Genomic DNA, 26,322 nt, shown 5'->3' on the forward strand with positions numbered 1-26,322 from the left:
TTCCTTCACAATCTCTTTATCATACAGCTGCAGGCTGGAGACATGCAGGAATGATTTGCTGTCGCCATCACAGAGCACTGTGGTGTATTGCATGTTGTGAAGCTCCTTAGAGCGACTGAATATTATGCCTGCAGCTTCAACTTCCATGGCATTCGACGATCCACTGAAGTTCTTCTGGCAGACCTCACTGTGTGCTTTTTTCCAATCTTGATGTCCATCCTCACGTTCTTTGGGACCATAGTTGCAGCCATGGCAATAGTTGCATTGCACAGCAAAATCCAGCACCAACCCAGTTTCCAGCTCGATAGCAATGCCGAGCCCAAAGTGTGAGGTGTGGCCCCGTTTATGCCAAGTTCCGTCATAACTTACACACACGTCCAAAAGTTGAGTGGAGCCAGCAACGGAGTTGATTGCCCTCACAGCGGCTCCGGCTTCGCGCATGACATCAGACGCAGCTTCCATAGCGGCTCTGTGCACCTTCTCCGCTACTGTCTGGTATGTTTTGTGGTGCATGGGCATTGGCGCGTCCATACCCGCAAAAAAGTTTGCCATGGTTTTGTAGTTCATGCCGCAGTTACGGCTTGCAACCACGAGGCGCAATGAAAGCTCAGGCTGCCGACTGGACTTCACAGGTGGAGCATGTGCGGCCTTCTTGACTTCGCCACACCATCTACACATCACGACAAACTCCAGATTCACACCCGCACCGATTTCTTCCAAGTCCAACGACTGTCCGTGACAATGCGGGCACAGAAGCGATGTTACCACCGCCTTGATGGCTGTAACTTTTACAAAACGGTAGCCGCTGGGCTCCGGCGTTTCCTCGCTTTCGTCGGCAGGACCCTGGCAAAGTAGCGCGACCTTCCTTTCAAATGTCGTCAATTGGCACTCACCACCATCAGCAGAACCAGTAGACATTTCCATAGGTGACGAACCACCATCGGAGCTTGTAGGGTTCGCATCAGCCGCCGGCAGCAGGCTTGGGCTTGGCGAACGCACAGGCAGACGCTCACTTGCTGGCGGTCGCCCAGTGCTGTTTAGGCCTCTCGCTTTCGTCGTGCGTTTTCGCTTCCCGAAGCTTTTCCGTGTCGAAGCCTTCGTTGCGGGCATCTTCGGGTCACACCACCGGCCACCCGATGATCGCAATAAGCTCACAGAAGGAAGATATAGCAACACATAGCAAGCGTCGAGCGCAACCAAAGCAGGAACGACTCCAAATGGCGCGAAAACAGCGTTGGGTGGTCACGTGGTACATTTCCGCCAATCCGAGCTCCTGTTTCGGTTTGCCACCCACTGCTTCGGTTCGAGCTCCTGTTTCGGTTTCTGCGGCCAGTAATATGCCTTTCTTTTTTAGTTCTTCGATAGTTGCCTTGCATAGTCTCGATGGAAAGTATTCCGTCACTAAACAGCGCGAAAAACAAACTTTCTATCACAGGCATTCACTTCACGTTTGGTTTTTTGCCCGCACCGCGGCCGCGTCTTGAAAAGAGCGTTCACAGACGCCTTCGACGGCAAATGCGCCCCACCGCGTCGTGAAAAAAATTCATTTTCTTCTTTTCTACTTCTCCGATAACAACCAAACCTGGTGAGAATATTCTTCATTAAACCAGCAATCCAAAACAACTCAAGCTTTAAAACACTTTTTTTTTCCGAAAATCGGTATTTTAGCCCCGCATCCCCCCTTAATCTTCAACCCCAATCTTATACTCTCTCTGTTAGGGTCCTCAACCATTTGTTGTAACTCTTCTGCATTGCTGCTGAATAGAACGTCATCGGCAAGCCGAAGGTTGCTGAGATATTTGCCGTCAATCCTTACTCCTTCCCAGTTTAATAGCTTGAATACTTCTTCCAAGCATGCAGTGAATAACATTGGAGAGAGTGTGTCTCCCTGTTTGACCCGTTTCTTTATAGGTATCTTCCTGCTTTTCTCGTGTAGAATTAAAATAGCTGTAGAACCTCTGTAAATATTTTCCAAGGTATTTACGTAAGCATTCTGTACTCCTGGATTCCGTAATGCCTCTATGACAGCTGTTATCTCTACTGAATCAAATGCCTTTTTGTAATCTATGAAAGTCATATAGAGAGGCTTATTGTACTCTGTGGAATTCTCGATAACCTGATTAATGACATGGATGTGATCCATTGTAGAGTATCCCTTCCTGAAGCCAGCCTGCTCCCTTGGTTGACTAAAGTCCAGTGTTGCCCTTGTTCTATTGGAGATTATTTTGGTAAATATTTTGTATAGTACTGGGAGTAAGCTAATGAGCCTATAATTTTTCAATTCTTTAACGTCTCTCTTTCTTGTGGATTAGTATAACGTTTGCATTCTTCCAGTTTTCTGGGACCCTTGCAGTCGACAGACACTTCGTATAAAGAGCCGCCAGTTTTCCAAGCATTATGTCCCCTCCATCTTTGATTAAATCGACTGTTATTCAATCTTCTCCTGCTGCTCTTCCTCGTTTCATGTCTTGCAAGGCCCTTCTGACCTCATCACTAGCTATAGGAGGAGTTTCTGTATCCTGTTCATTACTGTTTATAATGGAGGTATCCTGACTCCTCTGGGTATTGTACAGGTCAGTTTAGAATTCTTCTGCTTTTTTTACTATATCTTCGAGATTGCTGATGATATTACCCTGCTTATCTTTCAGTGCATGCATCTTGGTTTGTCCTATGCCAAGTTTCTTTCTCACCGATTTCAGGCTGCGTCCATTTTTTACAGCTTATTCAGTCTTTCTGACATTATAGTTTCGAATATCACTTATTTTCGCCTTGTTGATCAGTATTGACAGTTCCACGAATTCTATCTTATCTCTTGAGTTGGACACTTTCATATCCATATCTAAATGTGATTGCTGGCATTTTTTCTTCTTCTTGCTGCATCTACTTTCTTCATTGTGATTTTCATTCAAATTTTCATTCTGTGGAGGTAAACTCAAACACAGTTTTTATCATTTCTGATTGTCAGTATTGGGAGGTATGGTACATTTTGCACATGTTGTGTGCCTTATGATCGTGTGCACATTATAGCTGCGTCACATGGGCATTTTTCTTCTGCCTCCTAATTAGCCTGTCGAATAATTCAGCCATTTTTGTTGATCCTGTCAACGTTGAATTAATGCAAGTTGGCTGTACTATGTTCATATCTGCAGCTTTGGAACTGGACGAAGCCTTGGTAGCTGCACTTGCTGACATGGGCTTTCCATTGGAGGCATGCAAGAAGGCCGTGTTCTTCACGCAGAACTCTGGCATTGAAGCTGCCACAGATTGGGCCATGGAACACTTGGACGATCCTGGTAAGGGGTGCTGGCTTTTGCTTTCCCCGTTGACTTCTTTCAATTGCTGATTGAGAAATTTGCTTCATCTTGCTAGTTAGATTTATTGGACTTAAAAAACGCCACTAAAGTGACAATTTAATTGCATTGGGAAGTTAGTGCTACTAAAGTATAGAAAAAGCCGGTCTTACCCTTGGTAAGCCAGAAAAGGTTAAAAGAAATGGTGATACTGCCGTGACGTTTTTGTGCCTGCTTACTGTGATGCTATGGATATTGATGGCACCTATTTGGGTATAGCTAAATTTTTTATCAGTAAATGCTGGTCTACTTTGTAAAGACGCCAGAGAATGAACTCCGGAATGTTCTCAGAACTTTTACTTCACAGTGGCCCATGTATGGGAAAATACTGTGTAATCCATGATGGTAAATAAAAAAAAAATTAAATTCGTATGTTTTACTTGCGAAAACCACAAGCCATGATGTCACACTCACATATTGGCGCTGGGGTTTCAGTGAAAGATATAAAGAGTGAACATTGATTTTCCTTTTATCACCTAAAATCGGCCCATTACTGTGAAATTCACGAAAATATAGTGTTTCATAGAGTACCTTACAGTATAAACAGGTTTAGTGCTTTAGGAATATTAAATTGGTGGGCAAGTTGGTGCCATATCTTGTGCAAAGGGGCGCGCAAAAGTGGTGGGAAAGAAGCAGAGAACACGAAGAAGAAAGCAACTTGCATGGGTGTTCTTGGTGCAAAAAATATTCCACCATGAGCATCCATGTGCACACGCTGACAGCGTACCGTAAAACTCGATTCTAACGCGCCCTCGATTGTAGCGCGCGCCCGTTTTTCGGGACCAAAAAAAAAGGGAAAAAAGACGCCCTCGATTGTAACACACATCCGTTTGCCGTGACCGAAAGAAAGAAAAGTCGTTTATAGTACCACACCGCGCACCTCATTCTTTTATACAGAAATACAACTTTCTCTCATTTGGAAGAAACAAAGATTTAAATCCAATAGTACACTAAAGTTGCAATAAATTTTTTAAAAATGTCGCAGTTTCGCGTGAATGGTGAAGCATCGATTACGGCAGCAAATTAGTTGACAGCTATACGAAAGGTAAGGATAGTAGTTCTATCGGCCGTATAAACTTTTCAATATTCGCTTACTAACTAAATTGACAAGCGTGGTGTCACGCACACACAAGCCTGAATACATCTCTCAATGACCACGGAAACTCTTTAAACGCTGGAGTGAGGAGATGCGGTAGCAGGAGCGAGGGAATTGACCTTTGTGCAGCCTCTTGCTTCGACGCGAACTAAGTGACGAGAGCACAGCCCTATCTTAAAAGTGATTTGCGGAGCCGCAGATCGCATTTAAGATAGGGGCCGCGCCATGCATAGCAGCCGCGGGTGTAGAATGCCTCTCCTGTTTGCGCCGGTCCTGCGCGCAAGTTTTGGGAACTCTGAACGCCCATGATGCGGCTTAATTTCCGTCCGTCTCCGCACATGTGATCGCTTTCCTTTTAATTGCGGCATTGTGATGAACTCTGCATGTCATTGCTGCAGTCGGCACTTCCATGCTGATAGAGCAAACGCAGAAAACGGGGAGATGGACGGTGCACTAACCTGAGCCAAAGGAAGCATAGCCTAAGCACACGTACTACAGCATATGGAGAAAGCTAGGGCAGCTAGGCTCGAAGCGCATAACAAGGCGGCCATTTTGAAATGCCGATGGCGATATGGTAACACAGATTTAGGGTCGTACTCAATTCTAACGTGCGCACAATTTTTGTACCCATTTTATCGGAAAAAAAAGTGTGCGTTCGATTAGAGTAAATGCGGTATAGTCGCTTATAAGAAAAGAAAACGTAAAAAAAAAAAATAGGTGGGTGTTAGAACTGTGGGTAGATGAATGCTGTGGCCACATCGTTCTACCTTAACTTGATACCAGTGGCAGCATGGTCGACACGAGTGTAAAAAGCAAGACAAAAATAAGAAACGTTGAGAAAAGGGGTTTGTCGTGGGGGAATGCTTTTTTCAGTAAACTTTTAGTCACATGTGAGTGGCTTTCCTGTTCATGTTCTCTTCTTCTTTCCTAGTGCTTCTGTGCTCCCCTTTGCACAAAATGACTGAGTCTTTAGCATATCTTTAATTAAAAGCCTTGAGACAAGAAGTTCACAGTCCTGACAGTTTAGGCTTTTGGTGTGGTATTACTAAGATGTTCTGAGTGCAAGTACATAGGGAAGGACGAAAGAATAGTTGAGACAGAGCACTAAGAATGTGTGCGCCATTAATAAGATGTTATGATGCTTTTTCTCTGCTGTTATTTCTTCTTCATTTACAAGTGGTCGCAAAATTTTGCGAGATCTACAGGCACGTGCGCTCGTATCCTGCGACAAAGCAAGTGCCTAGCATTGAGACATGGCATTACGCATGTGCATATTCTCATCCTGTTTAACTGCCAATATGTGCAACACCAGGCTCTTGCTTCGTTGGAGGCTGCAAGAGTGCAATTAGGCACGTGCTCACAGATTGTGCAAAATTCTGTCCCTGCCTGTACTTATGCTGCGATTACAATCATCCTGATATAAACCTTACTGTTAAGCCTAGATAAACCTTACTGTTAATTGTTTAGAGTGCTGTAACAATACTAACGGACTGTCTATAGTGGTTCTTGCAATATTTCATGTCTAACTATTCTCGAAAGTATGAGTCTTTATCCTTGTCACATTTCACATGTACCATTATTTGCGTTGTCCATGTTTAGTGATCTGATGTTTTTTTTTAAATCTTTTTTTGTCATTTATGTGCCACCTGAAGACTTCGGCGATCCTTTTGTGCAACCTGGTGCATTTCAGGCAAATGCAGAAGCACTGGCCACAATTGTGTCGATGGGTTTCTCGAAAGATCAGGCACTGAAGGCTCTCAAGGCTACGGTGAGAAGGGTCATTGCTTCTGTAACAGATGTTACTTTAGCGGGCTGTTGCTGCAATTTTTCCTTCTTGCCTTGTGAAAGGCGTCAACAGTGCTGCTTACACGCTAGGATATTCATGATGTGGGCATTAACTATGCTACAAATGTAGTCCATGGGGGAGTAATAGTTTCTGTTTGGTACGGATTGTGGATCACTTTGTTGGTGGGCTGCTGTAGCATTGAAAATTCGTTGTGCTATTGTAAGTATTTTCTCTTTGTTCGTTGTATTGACACTACGTTTGGAGGCCTCTGAAACACCAAGTGTGTCATGCAGCTGTACAGTCAAACTTCGCTGCAACTAAATTAGATGAACTTGCAAAACATTTTGGTGACACCACATGATTTTGTTGCAAGAGTAGCCATACAGTATGCAACAATGACAAAGCAACAAGTCGGCCAGGCACTACAGAATAGGAAGCCTGCATGCAAATCTTGTTTTAGGGTAGTGGTAGCCTTAGGCTTACCTGCCACTCTGTGCTAATTTGGAGGATGAAACTTACGATAAACTAGTCTAAATATGATGTGGGAGACCAAATGGCGACAGACCAGCTAGACAGGCCTAGGTTGCCCACTACCATTGGCAATGTGAAAGTAATCAAACTTTTTCAATAAACTGGCGTTAGCCAAAGTACACAACGCATTAACCTTATTAGTTTGACAGGCTAGTAAGCACAGTCTTTATTAACGCACACTTTGAAAAACACCATTTATATTAACTGCAAGTGAAGAGCAATGGCGATGCTAAGTGTGCGCCACCATGCTCTTTAATTTGTTGCATTATGTGTTATGTGTGACATACAATTGTCAGGAAATGTGACCTGCTAAAATGGGAGGAAAAGGCAAAATATTTGCCTACCGTATTTTCCTGTATGACACCTTTGTATAAGTAACACTCCCCCTCAAAATGGTAGTTTTTCTGAAAAACAAACAAACATATAAGTCGCATTTGTGTATAAGATGCACTTATTTTAACTCGGTTGGCTTGTGACTTATCATGAAGTGTTGTACTTACCCATTTTAGGGCCCTGAATTTTTATATATTACGCTGCAAGTTATAGTAGAAACATAACAAAAACCAACTCTCCTTATAGGTGCAGGGAGGCAACATTAATTACTTTTTATTCAAACCCATCGAATGCACTATCTTCCGATGCACTATTGAAGAGTTCAGCAACTTCGGCCGGCAGAATCACAATCCTCTCGTCGGCTTCTGAATCTTTGCTTGACTTCATTTCTGCGTTGCACTCAGGTGCACACTGAATTAGGCCAGCTTTCCTGAAGCTGGCAGTTATAGTAGACACAGAAACTGCAGTCCAGGCTTCATGAATCCACTTGGCCACCTCACCAAATGAAGCGCGCTTCATGTGCCCATATGGGGTGGAGGTGTGCTCACCGTCCATCATTCAGGCCTCCCAGAGATGCTGCAAAACAGATTTAAAGCTCCGGTTGACGGCAATATCCAATGGCTGCACCATTTTTGTCATTCCACCGGGAATTTCTAGCGGTAACGAAAGAGTTAAAGGCTCCTAACACGAAAACTACAATAACCAGCCCTGTGACTTTGCCAAGATTGGTTCATTAATGTATACTACTTATTTCTATCAAATTTAGTGAAAGTGAAATTTCGTTGCAGTTGTCCTTTAAAGGTTCGGCTCTTACATGAAAATATAAGATATTTAGGTTCCATGAGAGGCATTTGAAGTGCACTGAGCATCGAGACACAAGTCATGCTTAAGATTGACAGTGTATATTTTTCTGTTCGAAGAACACGCATAACATAACTTTTGTGCTCCTTAGGATAACAATCTCGAAAGGGCCATTGACTGGATCTTCAGCAGAGCCGATGAACTTCAGGCAGAAAGTCAAGATGTTGCCATGGACACAGAAAGTGCTGGCCCTCACATCAAAGATGGCCCTGGAAGTAAGTGCTTTAGTTTTTACTAACAATCCTGATGTAGTTTTAGGATTCTGACCAAAATGTGATCTGTGCTGTGAACTTCGCCGCAGTTCCAGCTGTTACATGTGTGTGGTCCACTGCAAAAGTGACAGCTGGAGAGTCTTTGAGCTTGCCGAATCTGCATTAATGGCAGACTTAGTGTCATCGTGAGTGTAGGTATAGATAGGGGAGATGTGATAGCCCTTAGATTAAGATTTTTTTTCTTGTTGATACAGATCAGTACAGGCAGGGTCAAAAAGCATGTGGGGTGTGGTTCCCCCCCCCCCCCCCCCCCAAAAAAGTCAAATGTTGGCCTGATTTTAGCTTGCAGCCTTTAAAAACACTGCTTTGGTTGAGTGCACAAGTATGGTATTTACTCGATTCTAATGTGCCCTAGAGTGTAATGTGCACCTGTTTTCCTTGACAAAAAAAGAAAGAAAAAAAGAACTGACCTAAATTGTAATGTGCACTTGTTTGCCGTGACCTAAAAAAAAAGGAAGTCCTTTACAGTACCGTGCACATCATTCTTTCATGCAGAAATGCAACTTTCTTTCATTTGGAAAACAGATTTACCCCCAGTGCACTAAAGTTGCAATAAATAAAAAAAGTCGCAGTTTTGCCCGAAAGGCAAAGCATCGATTGCGATAGCAAAATAGTAGACAGTTATACGAAAAGTAAGGAGAGTAGTCTTATCGACCGTATGAACGTTCATACGTTTACTTACCAACTAAATTATCAAGCATGCAGGGGTCTCCTGTGCCATTTGCGCCACTTTGATACAAACACAAATCCTTGCGTCAAACTGTGCCAGAACGTCTTCGGCATGTGTGCTCTGGCAGTGGCCGTGAACAGCGAGCAGATTCGTTCTCTGAGAAAGAGTGCAGCCTCTCACATTACGCACACCGTGTGATGGCATCTCCCGCACAGTTTCTCGTAATTTTCACGCTTACAGCATTGGACTTTTCTGTGTTTCCGGCAAGCAAACGGTGCACATGTGGCAACTCTCGGCTGTTGTCGCTGCTGTCGGAGCAGAATATTCTAGTGTGCTAGCGTGCGGTTGGGTGGGCCGAGCAGTGCAACGATCCCTAGCTGAGACGCTAGAGAAGGAAAAGTAGGCTGAGGCCGCTGCATGCAAAGTAAATGTAACGGAGGCGTGCACTGCAGCAACTTGAGCGGGCGGGTGTCTCTGCACCTAGGGTCGGTATAACGTAAAAATACCGCATTTATTTCAATCTAGGCTGATATTTTTTTCTAATAATTTTATACCAAACTCTAGGGTCGGCTCTGGGGTCTAGGGTAGGTTCTTTTTTCTTATAATCTTATACCAAACTCTAGGATTTTAAAAAATGCACCAAATTGTAATTTAAAACGATAAGTATAGTGCATAATTGGTGCCGTCTAAAAGAGGCAGTATCGCAGCTGCTACTAGCCGCGCCAGTAGCCAACTGAAGTACATGAGCAACGTTGTCATTTTGACCTGTATCGTATCGGCGTGCGGCATGGTGTTATCATAACCGCTATAGTGCCACTTTCAAACGAAAAGTTATGCTAGTCGCACAGGCATCGTCAACCGTTCCAAGCCGGGCGGGACTTCAGCATCGATAAAAAAAACGTCCGTCATTGGAGGTTGCAATGGGAGATGCTTTTTGCTTGTGCCGCAACAAAGATACGACAGCAATAAGGAAGACAAGTGTGCGATAACACAGAGGAGTTGTTGACTAAAATCATCCCCATTTCGATGCGTACGAGCCTTGCCGCACTGTCTGCGCATGCATGGGCGCACGGACGCGAGCTTGCACGCGTCCGCAAGCATACAAGGCTAGTAGCAATGATGACATAGTGAGCTCAGCATGTAAATAGATGCTGTTTTCATTTTGTGAACGCTCTCACTTTCTTGTTCAGCCTACATTGGAGGTAAGTTCTCTTATTTTTTCTGGCTTCGAACATTTGGGGGTTGGCTTAGAATTGGGGCAGGCCTAGATTCGACTAAATACGGTATTCCAATCTCTTTTTATGCCCACATGGGCGAGGCCTGAGTAATTTTATCCTATAACAAAAAGCCAACGGCAGATTTGGAACAAAAACTCGCAGTTTCGCCTGAAAGACGAAGCATCGATTGAGATAACAAATTAGTGGACAGCTATACTAAGTAAGGATAGTAGTCTTATTGGCCATGTAAGGTTGTAAACATGGTCTTGATAACTAAATTAAGAAGTCTGATGCGACACACACACAAACATGAACGCATCTCACTCGCTGACTGCGGAAACTCGCTCTTAAAACGCTGCAGTCGGGAAGCGCAGCAGCAACAGCGAATATGTTTACCTTCATGCTGTCTTGCTTCAGCGTGAATTAAGCAGCGAAAACACAGCAAACACGAAGCTATCAGCACTTGCACTCAGTCCCCCATTGCAGATCGCTTTCGAGATAGGCCGCACCATACACAGCAGTAGCGGCAGTAGAACTCCTCCTCCTCCCTCGCCCCTGTGCCGTGCGCGCCAGGAGAGACGACGTGCTTCCTCCCCACTATCCTCCCTTGCGTGCGAGGTTGAGCTGCCATCGTCAGCTCAGCCTGGCACGTTTTCATTTGCGTATACAGCATATGGCACGCGGCGACCATGTTATCGCCACTGGACTTTATACGTAGCGTCACGGTCATGGCGACAATGATGGCAGAAATGTGCCTGCCTGGAGTGTCCATATAATCTCTATCACAATAAAAACAGATTATAGTAGTGTTATGTTATACCAACCCAGTGTTGATTGGTGTTCTCTGGATCTGTGGTTATATATGGTGACCCAGAAATGGTAATTATGTGACCGCGTTGATTGGACTGCATAATTTGAGAAACTTTCCTGCTATCATCGTGAACATCTGCACGGCAATGTATAGTTCAATCGTAGTGCCGCCGATGTTTTCGGCTTTACAGGAAAGCATGCCCCGTGCCGCCGGTCAGCCCACTTTTCTATTTCTAGTACGCTATAGCTACAAAGTGCGTGTCTACAATACGCTTCATATAGATTTATTCTGCATTTAGTCGTGATTTTGAAGTGCGCTGCCATATTCCATATTCCATTATTCCTCCAAAATTCAGATTGGCTTGCTCTAAATTGCTCCAAAATTAAATTTAGACTCCCCAAAACGTTCCGAAATGCAATTTTATCTGCACCAGACTGCTCCAAAACGTAATTTTGCATGCTTCAAAGATTGCTCCAAAACGACTTTGGGCAGTCCCTCCCTTGAGCATGGTGTTATGCACACACAAGCAAACATGAACATATCTCACTCAATGACTGCGGAAACTCCATCAAAAGGCTGGAGTGAGCAACTGTGGTAGCAGGAGTGAGCGAATTGACCTTTGTGCGGCCTCTTGCCTCAACGTGAACTAAGCGACGACAACACACCGAGGTGCACCTAGATGCGTAGACTGTCTCCATCGCAGTTTCTTTTCGAGATAGGGGCCGCGCTGCTGCCCCATGCGTAGCAGCTGCTGGAGTAGAACGCCTCTCCTGTTTGCGCTATTCCCGCACGCAGGTTTCGGGAACTCAAACACCCGTGATGCGGCCCAATTTCCATCCGTCTCCGCACCCGTGATCACTTTCCTTTTAATTGCGGCATTGCTATGAACCCCGCATGTCCTTGCAGTCGGCACTTCTATGCTTATAGAGCAAACGCACAAAATGAGAAGACCGGGAAGACTGACGGTGCACTAACCTAAGCACACAAAGCTACAGCAGCTAGGCTCGAAATGCGTATGAGGCGGCCATTTTGAAATGCCGATGGCAACATGGTAACTCGGATTTAGGGTCATACTTGATTCTAATGCACACAGAATTTTTGGACTAGATTTATCGAAAAATATGTGCCCATTAGATTTGAGTAAATATGGTAGTCAGAGTCCTTTGAGTAATTTTACTAGGGAACTTGCTGGCTTTTTATATTGCTAGAATAGCTGCCAAGGTTTTAAAAAGGCAAAGTTGTCATTAAGATGACAAAGAACTCGCTAAATTTAGTTACTTTCTCGCGAATTTAGCAGTGTTTATTAGATGTGTACAGGATTCAGAGTCTGGTGCTTGGCATGGAGCTGTCGGGAATGGCAATGCGTGGTTCCTACACCATCCAAATGGCCACCATGAAGTCTTCACACATGTCACTGTAGAGTTAGCATTGTGTTTGGATAGATACTGTATTTATAGGATTGTACGTCGACCTGTTTTTTTTTTTTTTTTTTTTCATTTGAAAATCTGAAGGGGGAGAGGGGGTCGACTTACAATCGAAACCAAAACATGGCACCGCCAAGAAAGCGAGACCAACGAGATATCAGGGGAGCTACAACGTAGTTACAATTTTATGTTGGCTCTATGGCCCCACCCGTAGTTTTTGCTATCCCGTGCATTTGTTCGCTTTTCAGAAAGGTTTTTCAACATTTTTTAGAGTATTACAGTGCACGCAACACTCATGGGGTGTGTTGATAGTCTATGGAAGTGCCACTGTTCCATTCGCGGCGGCACCCCCAGAACGGCGGAGCTTGCAGGAAGTGTCGATAGCTTGTGGAAGAGCAGACGCCGCTCACGTGTTTCTATTTCCCTGTAGCTCAGTTGTTGATGAGTGCTCCAAGCCCACTAAGCATTCGGCCCTCGTTCACAGCAGTGTTCAAGAGGGCTGCCATCCTTTATGCCAAAGAAACAAATCACTGTGCAGCGGGCTGCAAGTTCGATATTCCTGAACAGGTGGTGCGAGAGTGGCGACTTCAGTAAAGCAGAATTTTCACTTGTGACGGCAAGCGAAGAATTTCCCACGGAGCGAAGTCTGGACTCTTTCCGGAGCTGTAGGTCAAGCGTGCGGGATACGTTGTTGAAATGCGTGATCGGTCCCTTCCAGTGAATTGCGACACGGTCATGAAACAAGCCCAGATCTTCGCCTTTTAAGGACCTGCTCCACTGTGAGTACGAGTGGCTGGCGGCAGAAGACCGTGAACTTACGCCAACCGAACCTGTCAAAAGAGGCTCCCTGACGGCTGCGTGTAGTTGGGTGCATTCGGCATGGGCTGCTGTTCCACAAGATGTCGTAGTGCAGTCGTTTGCCAAATGTGGAATTTCGGCGCTGTGAGACTGTAGCAGCGATGATGATGGCAGCACTAGTGAGGACGATGGCACAGGCGAAGACGAGTAGTCCAGTGACCAAGCTAGCTACTAATAAATTTTTGTTATGGGATGCGCCCTCAGGTATGCTCTTCCTTTTTTCCTGTCACGCGATATGGGGGGTTCGACTTACATTCGAGTAGACTTACAGTCACGTAAAATACGGTATGCCCAGGAGCAAAGGGTGTCACTTGGTAACTTCCTTTGCTGGTTATGTGAGGGATCTTGTTAACCCTTTGCAGATTATGAGCTGGTGGCATTCATTAGCCACATGGGTGAGTCTACCATGGTGGGCCACTATGTCTGCCACATCTTCAAGGATGGCCGTTGGGTCATCTTCAATGACAACAAAGTGGCCCTGTCCGAGAACCCGCCCAAGGAATTTGGCTACTTGTACCTGTACCGGCGGGTGCCTGACTCATGACTAGATGGACCGTCACCAAAGCGAGCCAGAGTCGAGGACACTGCTGCAGCATCTGTGGCAGCATCGAGCAATGTTATTTGAGTTGCAGGCCTGCCGCACTGCCTGTCATTGGAAGCAATGGACTTGACAAGTGAATCGAAAATGTGTTTGTGTTTATTACGGTTTGATTTCACGCTGCTTTACTTTTGTGCATTTCTTTCTTTCCGTGTTGTTTTGAGACCATGTTTTCTACATGGTTGAATGTTGTAGATTTGCCTCATAAAATAAACAAAAAGCTTTCTTGAATATTGTCATAGATGTCTGAGGACATCCATCCAAGTGAAATAATGATTGTTGCATGATGCTTTGTGTTCCATCAGGGATGATTTTCTTTTGTAATGATGATGTTGAAGAAACTTTGGTTTTGTTGCAGTGACATGTGCAGAGTGCTTTTTTTTTCTTGCTAACTGTGTGATGAGCATTTGGTTATGAAGTCTACTTTTCAGCAACTTTGTGTTAAGACACTTACAGAGAGAATGTAGCAGTGTTTAGACATCGAAAAGCTTATGGTATTGTGTGCAGTATGTGGCTAAAGAGCTGCTTGTGCCTTTAAAAAATCTAGTTCTGATGAAGAAACAAGCAGGTGTAAATTAAGTAAGAGAAATTGTTGCACTTCGAACAACACTTGTTTATGACATTAAATGATGTGCCCTCACTTTTCTACACTTGTACATACACTAGTGTGTGGCCATTTTTATTGTTGGTTTCATATATTCATTGTTTGTTTACATTCAAGCATTGACCACAGATTTTCATGGTGTTGAATTTTTCCATGGTCACCAATGAGGCATACACTATTACTTTATAGATCTGCTGCAACATCCGAGATCATGTAAGGTAGACTGCCATTTGAATAAACCAAAGTTTGCACACTTCTCTGCACGTGCATGATTTGCATGCCACTAGGCCCTAACACCCAAGGAAGGCCAATCAAGGCATGCTACAGGCTAACATGGGAGAGTAATCATTTTTGCCATATTGACCTGCAGCCTGCAGTAGCAATAGCCCCCTGCTGACCACAGGCACCCACATAAATAAGGTACATATGATGTGAATCCTTCCTGACTATGGTTGCTGCTGGTGTTGCTTCTGCTGTCTTGATGAATAGCTCGCATAATGCAGCACACAACGAATCTGCCTACATACCTGTACTACAGGTGTGCCAGTGGCTGGCTCCCCTCTGTACGAAATTACGCAGTGAAACAACAAACAGTACCCAAGCATCCTCGCTGCAACAAATATACGCCAAACATATGCCAATATGGCTAATGCAAGTAATATCCTATGCGTTCCTTCTCTTGCTGGGGCGCATATGCTCGGTGAGGTCCTCATTGAACCTTGTGAGACACGCACGTCATTGCTGTAAAACGCGGTGCAGAGGATGAACAGCTATTAATTGCATCACGTAAGCTTAATTTCTGTTCTTGTATGTGCATTGGATCTGCATAATTTAATTTTAAGAATGAAAAAAAAAATAGCTACGAGGTTCTAAATCAAAATTATGCTTCCCACAGTTGGTTAAATTCAGCTTGAATGCAACAAGTTTCATTGAAGTCAGTGTAGTGGTTCCATGATGAGAGGATTTCTGTGTTTCACACGTATTCACATGGTGAATTGGAGTTGACCCAGAGCTAAAGCCTCCTTTGTTAAAGTGTTGACCATATTTCGGTTAAGTAATGCATTCCCACTTCCCCTTTCTGTCAGCTTGTCATGGGTGCATCACGAAAGCACAGCGTTATTGTAAAGCTACTTCTAGGCATACTGGCACCTCGTATTAAGGAGAAAGGGAGAGATGCAGGCCAAATTGGACCGCTAGCCATGGTGCGTCATGCCTGTCCAGTACATGCGTAAATAATTCAAAATGATATAGTCTAACCCTGCGTGCCGCAGTAATGCCGCTCTCAGTATGATCCTCTGCGATACATTGTTCTTAGCTCGAGCTACATTTTCTAATTGATTAGTTATTAGGCAGTCGGTGTACTTACCGCTATACGCAATTTTTCCAAAATGCTTTATCGCAGTACACATTCGTACGAAGCACATCCGTCATTATGGAAAGCACAGAAAACTTGCTATGTGAACGTAGCGAAATTGCGTCCCCGCCGCTGAGGCGCAAGCCGCGAGCTATCAGTCGAAGCTTATTGCTAATGTATTCGTATTAGTATTCGTGAGCAGCGATCGGGCTCAAGATAACGCTGACTGATTGCCGTTTTCGAATTCATGGGCAACAGCGGAAATGACCAAGTTCGCCTGTAAATTAAATGGACGGAGCGGTGAAAGCGCGAAAGTACAAGCAGGAAGCTCAACTGAATTCATGCAATACGGCCTTAGCTACCAGCACCGCGCTCGCATAACGCTGACTGATTGCCGTTTTCGAATTCATGGGCAACAGCGGAAATGACCAAGTTCGCCTGTAAATTAAATGGACGGAGCGGCGAAAGCGCGAAAGTACAAGCAGGAAGCTCAACTGAATTCATGCAATACGGCCTTAGCTACCAGCACCGCGCTCGCATAACGCTGACTGATTGCCGTTTTCGAATTCATGGGCAACAGCGGAAATGACCAAGTTCGCCTGTAAATTAAATGGACGGAGCGGTGAAAGCGCGAAAGTACAAGCAGGAAGCTCAACTGAATTCATGCAATACGGCCTTAGCTACCAGCACCGCGCTCGCATAACGCTGACTGATTGCCGTTTTCGAATTCATGGGCAACAGCGGAAATGACCAAGTTCGCCTGTAAACTAAATGGACGGAGCGGCGAAAGCGCGAAAGTACCAGCAGGAAGCTCAACTGAATTCATGCAATACGGCCTTAGCTACCAGCACCGCGCTCGCATAACGCTGACTGATTGCCGTTTTCGAATTCATGGGCAACAGCGGAAATGACCAAGTTCGCCTGTAAATTAAATGGACGGAGCGGTGAAAGCGCGAAAGTACAAGCAGGAAGCTCAACTGAATTCATGCAATACGGCCTTAGCTACCAGCACCGCGCTCGCATAACGCTGACTGATTGCCGTTTTCGAATTCATGGGCAACAGCGGAAATGACCAAGTTCGCCTGTAAATTAAATGGACGGAGCGGCGAAAGCGCGAAAGTACAAGCAGGAAGCTCAACTGAATTCATGCAATACGGCCTTAGCTACCAGCACCGCGCTCGCATAACGCTGACTGATTGCCGTTTTCGAATTCATGGGCAACAGCGGAAATGACCAAGTTCGCCTGTAAATTAAATGGACGGAGCGGTGAAAGCGCGAAAGTACAAGCAGGAAGCTCAACTGAATTCATGCAATACGGCCTTAGCTACCAGCACCGCGCTCGCATAACGCTGACTGATTGCCGTTTTCGAATTCATGGGCAACAGCGGAAATGACCAAGTTCGCCTGTAAATTAAATGGACGGAGCGGCGAAAGCGCGAAAGTACAAGCAGGAAGCTCAACTGAATTCATGCAATACGGCCTTAGCTACCAGCACCGCGCTCGCATAACGCTGACTGATTGCCGTTTTCGAATTCATGGGCAACAGCGGAAATGACCAAGTTCGCCTGTAAATTAAATGGACGGAGCGGTGAAAGCGCGAAAGTACAAGCAGGAAGCTCAACTGAATTCATGCAATTCGGCCTTAGCTACCAGCACCGCGCTCGCATAACGCTGACTGATTGCCGTTTTCGAATTCATGGGCAACAGCGGAAATGACCAAGTTCGCCTGTAAATTAAATGGACGGAGCGGTGAAAGCGCGAAAGTACAAGCAGGAAGCTCAACTGAATTCATGCAATACGGCCTTAGCTACCAGCACCGCGCTCGCATAACGCTGACTGATTGCCGTTTTCGAATTCATGGGCAACAGCGGAAATGACCAAGTTCGCCTGTAAATTAAATGGACGGAGCGGCGAAAGCGCGAAAGTACAAGCAGGAAGCTCAACTGAATTCATGCAATACGGCCTTAGCTACCAGCACCGCGCTCGCATAACGCTGACTGATTGCCGTTTTCGAATTCATGGGCAACAGCGGAAATGACCAAGTTCGCCTGTAAATTAAATGGACGGAGCGGTGAAAGCGCGAAAGTACAAGCAGGAAGCTCAACTGAATTCATGCAATACGGCCTTAGCTACCAGCACCGCGCTCGCATAACGCTGACTGATTGCCGTTTTCGAATTCATGGGCAACAGCGGAAATGACCAAGTTCGCCTGTAAATTAAATGGACGGAGCGGCGAAAGCGCGAAAGTACAAGCAGGAAGCTCAACTGAATTCATGCAATACGGCCTTAGCTACCAGCACCGCGCTCGCATAACGCTGACTGATTGCCGTTTTCGAATTCATGGGCAACAGCGGAAATGACCAAGTTCGCCTGTAAATTAAATGGACGGAGCGGCGAAAGCGCGAAAGTACAAGCAGGAAGCTCAACTGAATTCATGCAATACGGCCTTAGCTACCAGCACCGCGCTCGCATAACGCTGACTGATTGCCGTTTTCGAATTCATGGGCAACAGCGGAAATGACCAAGTTCGCCTGTAAATTAAATGGACGGAGCGGCGAAAGCGCGAAAGTACAAGCAGGAAGCTCAACTGAATTCATGCAATACGGCCTTAGCTACCAGCACCGCGCTCGCATAACGCTGACTGATTGCCGTTTTCGAATTCATGGGCAACAGCGGAAATGACCAAGTTCGCCTGTAAATTAAATGGACGGAGCGGTGAAAGCGCGAAAGTACAAGCAGGAAGCTCAACTGAATTCATGCAATACGGCCTTAGCTACCAGCACCGCGCTCGCATAACGCTGACTGATTGCCGTTTTCGAATTCATGGGCAACAGCGGAAATGACCAAGTTCGCCTGTAAATTAAATGGACGGAGCGGCGAAAGCGCGAAAGTACCAGCAGGAAGCTCAACTGAATTCATGCAATACGGCCTTAGCTACCAGCACCGCGCTCGCATAACGCTGACTGATTGCCGTTTTCGAATTCATGGGCAACAGCGGAAATGACCAAGTTCGCCTGTAAATTAAATGGACGGAGCGGTGAAAGCGCGAAAGTACAAGCAGGAAGCTCAACTGAATTCATGCAATACGGCCTTAGCTACCAGCACCGCGCTCGCATAACGCTGACTGATTGCCGTTTTCGAATTCATGGGCAACAGCGGAAATGACCAAGTTCGCCTGTAAATTAAATGGACGGAGCGGTGAAAGCGCGAAAGTACAAGCAGGAAGCTCAACTGAATTCATGCAATACGGCCTTAGCTACCAGCACCGCGCTCGCATAACGCTGACTGATTGCCGTTTTCGAATTCATGGGCAACAGCGGAAATGACCAAATTCGCCTGTAAATTAAATGGACGGAGCGGTGAAAGCGCGAAAGTACAAGCAGGAAGCTCAACTGAATTCATGCAATACGGCCTTAGCTACCAGCACCGCGCTCGCATAACGCTGACTGATTGCCGTTTTCGAATTCATGGGCAACAGCGGAAATGACCAAGTTCGCCTGTAAATTAAATGGACGGAGCGGTGAAAGCGCGAAAGTACAAGCAGGAAGCTCAACTGAATTCATGCAATACGGCCTTAGCTACCAGCACCGCGCTCGCATAACGCTGACTGATTGCCGTTTTCGAATTCATGGGCAACAGCGGAAATGACCAAGTTCGCCTGTAAATTAAATGGACGGAGCGGTGAAAGCGCGAAAGTACAAGCAGGAAGCTCAACTGAATTCATGCAATACGGCCTTAGCTACCAGCACCGCGCTCGCATAACGCTGACTGATTGCCGTTTTCGAATTCATGGGCAACAGCGGAAATGACCAAGTTCGCCTGTAAATTAAATGGACGGAGCGGCGAAAGCGCGAAAGTACAAGCAGGAAGCTCAACTGAATTCATGCAATACGGCCTTAGCTACCAGCACCGCGCTCGCATAACGCTGACTGATTGCCGTTTTCGAATTCATGGGCAACAGCGGAAATGACCAAGTTCGCCTGTAAATTAAATGGACGGAGCGGTGAAAGCGCGAAAGTACAAGCAGGAAGCTCAACTGAATTCATGCAATACGGCCTTAGCTACCAGCACCGCGCTCGCATAACGCTGACTGATTGCCGTTTTTGAATTCATGGGCAACAGCGGAAATGACCAAGTTCGCCTGTAAATTAAATGGACGGAGCGGCGAAAGCGCGAAAGTACAAGCTGGAAGCTCAACTGAATTCACGCAATACGGCCTTAGCTACCAGCACCGCGCTCGCCTTTGAATCGCTGAGCTCTGTTACATGGCTCTTTATGCATGGCTGGCGAACGCGATCAGCTAGTGGCCTTGGCCGTAGCCTGTTTAGCATGGTGCGAATTTGCTTGCGGTTTCGCACTTGCGGATGCGCAGGTGTGGCAGATGAGGCGTGGGTATAGTGAATAGAATATTTTCTGGTTCACTATAGTCGTGCGCCCCGCCCACTTCGTGCGTGCGATTTTTTAATGTTCGGCGTGCTGAACTTCTCTGCGAAAAGGCACGCGCGGAAAGGATGGGGTACCAATGGCAACGCAGATCGTCGGACACGTCACTGTGGCCTGCCTGCTTAAATTTTGCTTTGCTAAAGTAACGAGCTCTAACAAAAAAAAAAAAAGAAAGGTTTCAGGAAAACAGTTTTTAACTTGTTTTACTTTGTTTTGACGCGGCTTCCGCTAGGCGCTCGCAAACTAGGAAAACCTCAGCCACGATCGGTGCGTGTGAAACGGAAATGCGAAGTTCGCATTTGCGGAAATTGTAGCTGCGATAAACGCAGTGTAAAATGGCATCACGTGAAAGTTGTTTATCGCGAAATAATAAGTGCAGATTATTTGGTCACTCGTTTACAGTTTTCCAATGGGTCACGCTTTACTACTGACGCACCGCCCGGAGCGCTATGCATAGCCTTGAGAGCCCGCTGTGGACCAGGGGTACTATTCTGGACATTATCAAATTACGCTATGTTGTCGAATTTGGTAATGAAGGAATTTAGAGCTAATCGGTGAGGCCGACTTAGTAATTAGGTTTGTCGCCATGCACAGCGCCATCTTATGGCTGCGTTTATGCTAGTCAATTTTTACTATTATTTTTTTCACTGACAACTTCGTCAGTAACTTCCACTTTGTTACGTTTGGCCGGCTCTTACCCTCTGAAACACCGGCGACGTTTGGTTTCCTAGGAGCATCAGTATTAAGTTCCCACATGTTACAGTTCTTTTTCCTGTTACGTCCAAAAACTGCGACGGCGCATCACCGCCGAATGCGGCCACGTAGCAGAACCCGCCGCCCGGCGCAGAGGTATCGCCATAGCAGTGTTCATTCAGCTCGTCGCCTGTCGCCGATCTGAACACGGCTCACGAAGTCGAAAACCAAGCCAAGAGGAGATGGACGAAGGCACTATGGGTCGCACCACACCCGTGTTCTCGGACGCTGTCATTACATTCGATACCTTGCGCGGTTGTTTCGATATACAAGGTGAGTGGAAACTGATATGAGTGTTAGAAAAAAATGTCGCAGTTTCGGCCAAAAGGCGAAGCATTGATTGCGATAGCAAATTATTAGACAGCTGTACGCAGTAAGGCTAGTAGGTTTATAAGCTGTAAAACTGCTGTAAACATGAGCTTACTAGATAAATTAAGCGCAGGCAAATATGGGCACATCTCGCTCGATGACAGCGAACGCTCGCTGTCGGAACGCTGGCAGGATGAAGAGCGGCAGCAGCGGCGAGCGAATTCTTGTACCACAAACTAATCTGGATTCCGGCACACACGGGGATAGAAGGAAATGAAAGGGCAGACAGCTTGGCTCGAGCGGCCACACGCCCTGGGACAGTACTTCACCGTGGAGATCGGCTATTCAGTTACTGAATTACCACAGAGGCAATAGAATTAGATACTCCCCGCCACACAAAGCCTTAACACAGCAAGAAGCAGCTAGTTGGCGGAGGCTGCAAACGGGAACCTTCTCTAACTTACATATACTAAGCAAGATGTATCCTACACAATTTAGGAACACTTGCCCGTGGTGCGGGGCAACCCCCACGCTTTACCATATAACCTGGGAGTGCACACGTAACTACTCATTCCACCAACACAAAACCCCGAGTGCGGAGCAGTGGGAGAGCCGGCTCACCAGCTGCGAGCTCGCCGCCCAAAGGGCAATGGTGCAGCACGCAAGCGAAGCAGCGCGGCTCAGTGGAGCCCTGGACGAGGGGCCCAACCCTGCTAAGAAGGTCAAGCGTCTGCAGCGATGAAGACGAAGACCGAACGCTAAACCCTTAATGGACCAAATAGTTTTCTCTCTCTCTCTCTCTCTCTCTTGCAGCCTCTCGCTTCTACGCGAACTAGGCGCGCGAGAACACAACGCGCAAGAAGCCATCAACTATCTCGGGCCGGTTAACTTTCGAACCCATCGCGGATTGGGTGCCTCCAAGACGGGACGCGCGCGGCCGCACTCAGCAGTGCCACGGCCGGAGTGGAAGCGGAGACGCGCGCTACCCTGCTCCTGCTCCTTCCGCCTCACTTGGCGCGCCCACATCTTCCCACTCCAGCTAGCGTGCTCGAAAAGTCGGCGCGCACCCTCCCTACCTTCCTTGCGCGCTGCAGAAGACGCCGCAAACACAACGTTTGTGTGGTGAAGTTACTTCTAGAGCTTGAGAGCAACGGCAATGAAACGCTTAGCGTGAAATTAAAGTTAGCTTTCAGTCAGTCTCCCTCTAATTTATCAGCATTAATTTAGCAGGTTGTTCAAGGGATCACTTGGAACTGAGTGCTAAATTAGAACGTTTTCCTCAAGAAAACGTTTTTATGGCATTTTTGCTTGCGCTGTGCCCTGCGGAATATTGAGTTCGTCATTTGCTCAAAGCGTTCGTTAATAAATCGATGCTTACAACTTCCTCCTGATGAAAATTTCAATATTTATAAGCTATGACACTTAAACAAAGCGCGTTTGGTTATTTATTGTCAACTCCGTGGGACAGGTGCTCGGAACAAGAGTGTCTTCGCTACGCGGCGAAACGTGGTGCAGACCGCGAATGTATATTTATACAATGCATACATACAGTTATAATAAACGATTGTATTGTGTACAGCCCCATAATTCAATTACAGTTTAACATTTCTGCCATGATGCGATGTGCCATGTGAGACAATGATAATGTTCAACCTTCTCTGCGATTATGAACAATGACGTACAACAACGCCTCAAGCAAACGCGTCTTCCTGTGTGTTCTGTGAACTACGCAGACAAACAGCCTTGGTGCACGCAAGGTGACGTTTAACATCAACTCGGCACTCTCGTATTGGACTAAACGTTGAGGAAGTTACACATTCGCCGCCAACATCACTGCTAATTATCGTCAATCCAAGCAAACAGCATATAAAGCTTCGCTTACATCGATTCTCACAGTGCGTGGGATCCGTCAATTTTTTTCATTCACTATTGCTTGGTGACAAATTTATGAATATTTTCTCCCGCTCTAGGAATACTATAGTCATTACAATGATTTGTCATGTAAAAGCCTGTTTGTGCTATAATTTCAAAAGGGATGATTTTACAGGTTTGGGGATCTATAAACCAAATTTACGAGCATTGACAAAGTTTGTGTTGCATAACTGTATTATTTAGAAAAAAGAAATGTTCCTGCCAGGCTGTTAGAAACATCCTTGACGCTACTCGTATAATCTATTCAGCTCATGTACTAGTATGAGGTTTACTCCAAATCACTTAATACGCGTTGGCGAAGGTAAAAAAAGAAAGAAAGAAACCATGCATTCACCAGGAAGCTTTCGTGAAAACAAAAGCACGCTGTCGCAGAAAACGACTTCCATTTTCGTGTATTTCAGTAACGAGTGCACAAAAGGTAAAATAAACCTAGAAGTTTAGCAGAGTTTACAAGTAGTTTGATCTGTAGGCGGAACTTTCCAAAACTCAATAGTATCGGAAGTGAATATTTCAGTAGAAAGATTATAGGTATAAAATCAATATCTTAGTTACTGCTAACGTCTCCGCAGTTGCACGTGAAAATTGCTTCATCATAAAGTAGTGCCTGTTATTATGCGCAGCACGGCACATATGCTTAAATTCGTGCTGAACGCATGGCGCCCATCAGGCGGGCGTTGTTGAGCGTTCTCGAGTCAGCCTGTGTAGATCGAACTCGATGCAGGTTGAGCACAACTACTCGCCGAAACGACTGCGCGTAACTTTCGTATGCCGAGCGGTGATCGAACGGGCCTTCACGCAAACGCCCGAATGCCGTTCGCACTAGACACTATTTCTTTCAAATTTGTTGTATCTCGCATGTGGCGTTGTCGCGAGGTCTTAGACAAATGACTGTGTACTTTTAGTCGCTTTACAACCTCACAGGCTGTTTTGAGGAACACCTTAAACACGCGACATGACGTGCGACGTCAGCTACTGGACTTTCTTGGACCGCGGCAGTGTCTGGAATCTGAACGGCGTCCCATTAAAGCGTTTATAGCATCCTTACGCAATACATGCCTCAATTTGACTTGCAAGGCTCGACAAGACTCAGTGAGGCTCGCTGCCCGGGCCTGCGGGCAACGTCGGCAATGGCGCCGCACACGCCCTTGCGAGCTCGCTGCTGAACCCCGGCTCGCAACACAGGTGCGCTTCCATACGGGTTACAGTCTTAAAACATTTGCAGCCTTTGGGGTGTATATTTGCCTCACAACGATAATCGCCATCTGTGTCGCCCGCATTTCCTTTCTTTAACACTGCGAGCCCGGGTACTTCCAAGTCACGAACGGCGTGCTCGTTATCAGCGTGACACAGCATTCTCGACAGGCAAATGACGAGCGCAGCGTTTTCAAGAAAGGAAACGCAAGCAGGGCAGATGACGATTACCGTCGTGAGGCAAATATACACCCCAAAGGGTGCAACTGCTTTAAGAGTGTAGTGGATTTCGCGCGCTTGTGTGTGTGGTGCACGTACCAACCAGTTCAGCTCTACATTCTGCTTTAAGAGAGAGTCTGAACAGCGATACTAATTCAGTTTGGACTGGCTTTCTTTAAAAACAAATTGTTTATTTGGTGCAGAAAAATTGATTACAATTCGAAAAAAATAAGGGCCAAAGTTTCCTTTGTTGAATATCCCGTTGCAGTTGCGCGTCGTAACTGTGACGGTACGAATGTTTTCGTTTGTTTCCTACTTTTACACTTTATTCATCAATGCAGACGTGCGATTTATACGAGTTACTTGCGCGGGAGCAAATACCAAGCTATCATGACAGTTTCGCCCGTAGGGCAAGGAACTAGCTGGTAGCGGTAGCAAGGTTCCTTCGACAAGTGTTCTAACTATACGCGGGTTCAACTTGGCAAAAAAACAAAAATAACTGCTGCTTGGCAAAAGGAACAGTGTCCTGGCAGCTGCCAGACGTCTCACAAAGCTGGTGTGATTAGGAGTGCTGCCAGCGGCGTTGGAGGCGTTGCACCTGCATAGTGCACAAGGTGACATCGGCGAAAGAGCCGTCGGTGTTGATCAGCATTTAGAGAAATAATAGATAATGTTAGCTTGAAGCTTACTGTCCGTTCACTAGTGCATACACACAGACTCTCAAAAGGAACGCTAATGTGCATCGCTAATGCCAGAAGCGGAAGTCAAAACGGTGACCCCGAGCCGAGTGAGAGAAGCGTTGAGCACGCGTCCACTTCGTTTCGTTGTTTTGCAAGCTTCCCGCGCCAGCCACGCATGAACCGTCGAAAGCGGGACACCATTACCACGGCGCCAACGGAGCGGATGTGCTTCGAGCGTCCGTATAATTGTTATCGCGATAAAATATTTATTAGGGATTCACCTACACACACGGCCGCTTGCGAACACCGCGGGCACCTCCGCGTCCTTTTCTTCTTCTATAATCGTGTTCACTGCCTAGCCTTTAACGCTGTAACCGTGGCGCTAGCGACCAACTAGCATAACTAACACGTCTGGACCTCCGGAACGGAAAGGCTGCGAATATTAATTTGCATTGACGTTGCCCCAGAGAATTCGATATAGGTAGTCGAAAAAAGCGGCACATTTCCCGCTGGCAATTTTAGGGGTTTTCGTAGGAATCTTTATGGTCACAGTGCGTACAAAAAAGTATGGGTGGCGCTAGCTGTAAGCACACGCATCATCTTGTTATTCATTTTGTATTATTTCAAAATAAGCACCGAATACACACATTTTACTCGACACTGCATCTTTTTAAAAGGAATTGCGAACAACGTTCTCAGAGCCAAATCATTTTTTTCGCCTCCTCGTCTTCCTCGACCTGCAGCGCGAGCTTCTCGGGGCACGCGCTGCTTTCGAACGTGCCGGCCCGAACATTGCCAGCCAGGCCCACGTCGTAGTTCGTCCACGTCAACGATCAGTACCATCTGCCCGTGTAACACGGCTGCCGGCAACACCAAGGCTACGAAGAGCAAGAATACGATTCTCTTCAGTGACAGGCGACCTGCAGCCACCGCTACGCAAGAGGACTTCCGTAAGAAGATCTGGTTTACGCCGTCGCCGACGCGACTGTTCATGCGAAGAGAGAGAGACGCAAGCACCGTGGACGCAAGT

At 46.2% G+C, this 26,322-nt stretch overlaps 1 protein-coding gene across 1 annotated transcript in view; it reads left to right on the plus strand.

Annotated features, from left to right (window-relative positions):
- Nucleotides 1–14,668, plus strand: part of Usp5 (ubiquitin specific protease 5) — a 68,665-nt gene extending 53,997 nt beyond the window's left edge. The window contains exons 17-20 of the mRNA XM_050169643.3: nt 3,150–3,293; nt 6,099–6,214; nt 8,049–8,172; nt 13,572–14,668. Coding sequence (XP_050025600.1) covers nt 3,150–3,293; nt 6,099–6,214; nt 8,049–8,172; nt 13,572–13,753 — 566 coding nt within the window. The 3' untranslated portion in view covers nt 13,754–14,668. The remainder of the gene's footprint in view (nt 1–3,149; nt 3,294–6,098; nt 6,215–8,048; nt 8,173–13,571) is intronic.
- The last annotated feature ends 11,654 nt before the right edge of the window (nt 14,669–26,322 follow it).

Source organism: Dermacentor andersoni, chromosome 3 (genome assembly GCF_023375885.2).
Source record: "Dermacentor andersoni chromosome 3, qqDerAnde1_hic_scaffold, whole genome shotgun sequence".
NCBI lineage: Eukaryota > Metazoa > Arthropoda > Arachnida > Ixodida > Ixodidae > Dermacentor > Dermacentor andersoni.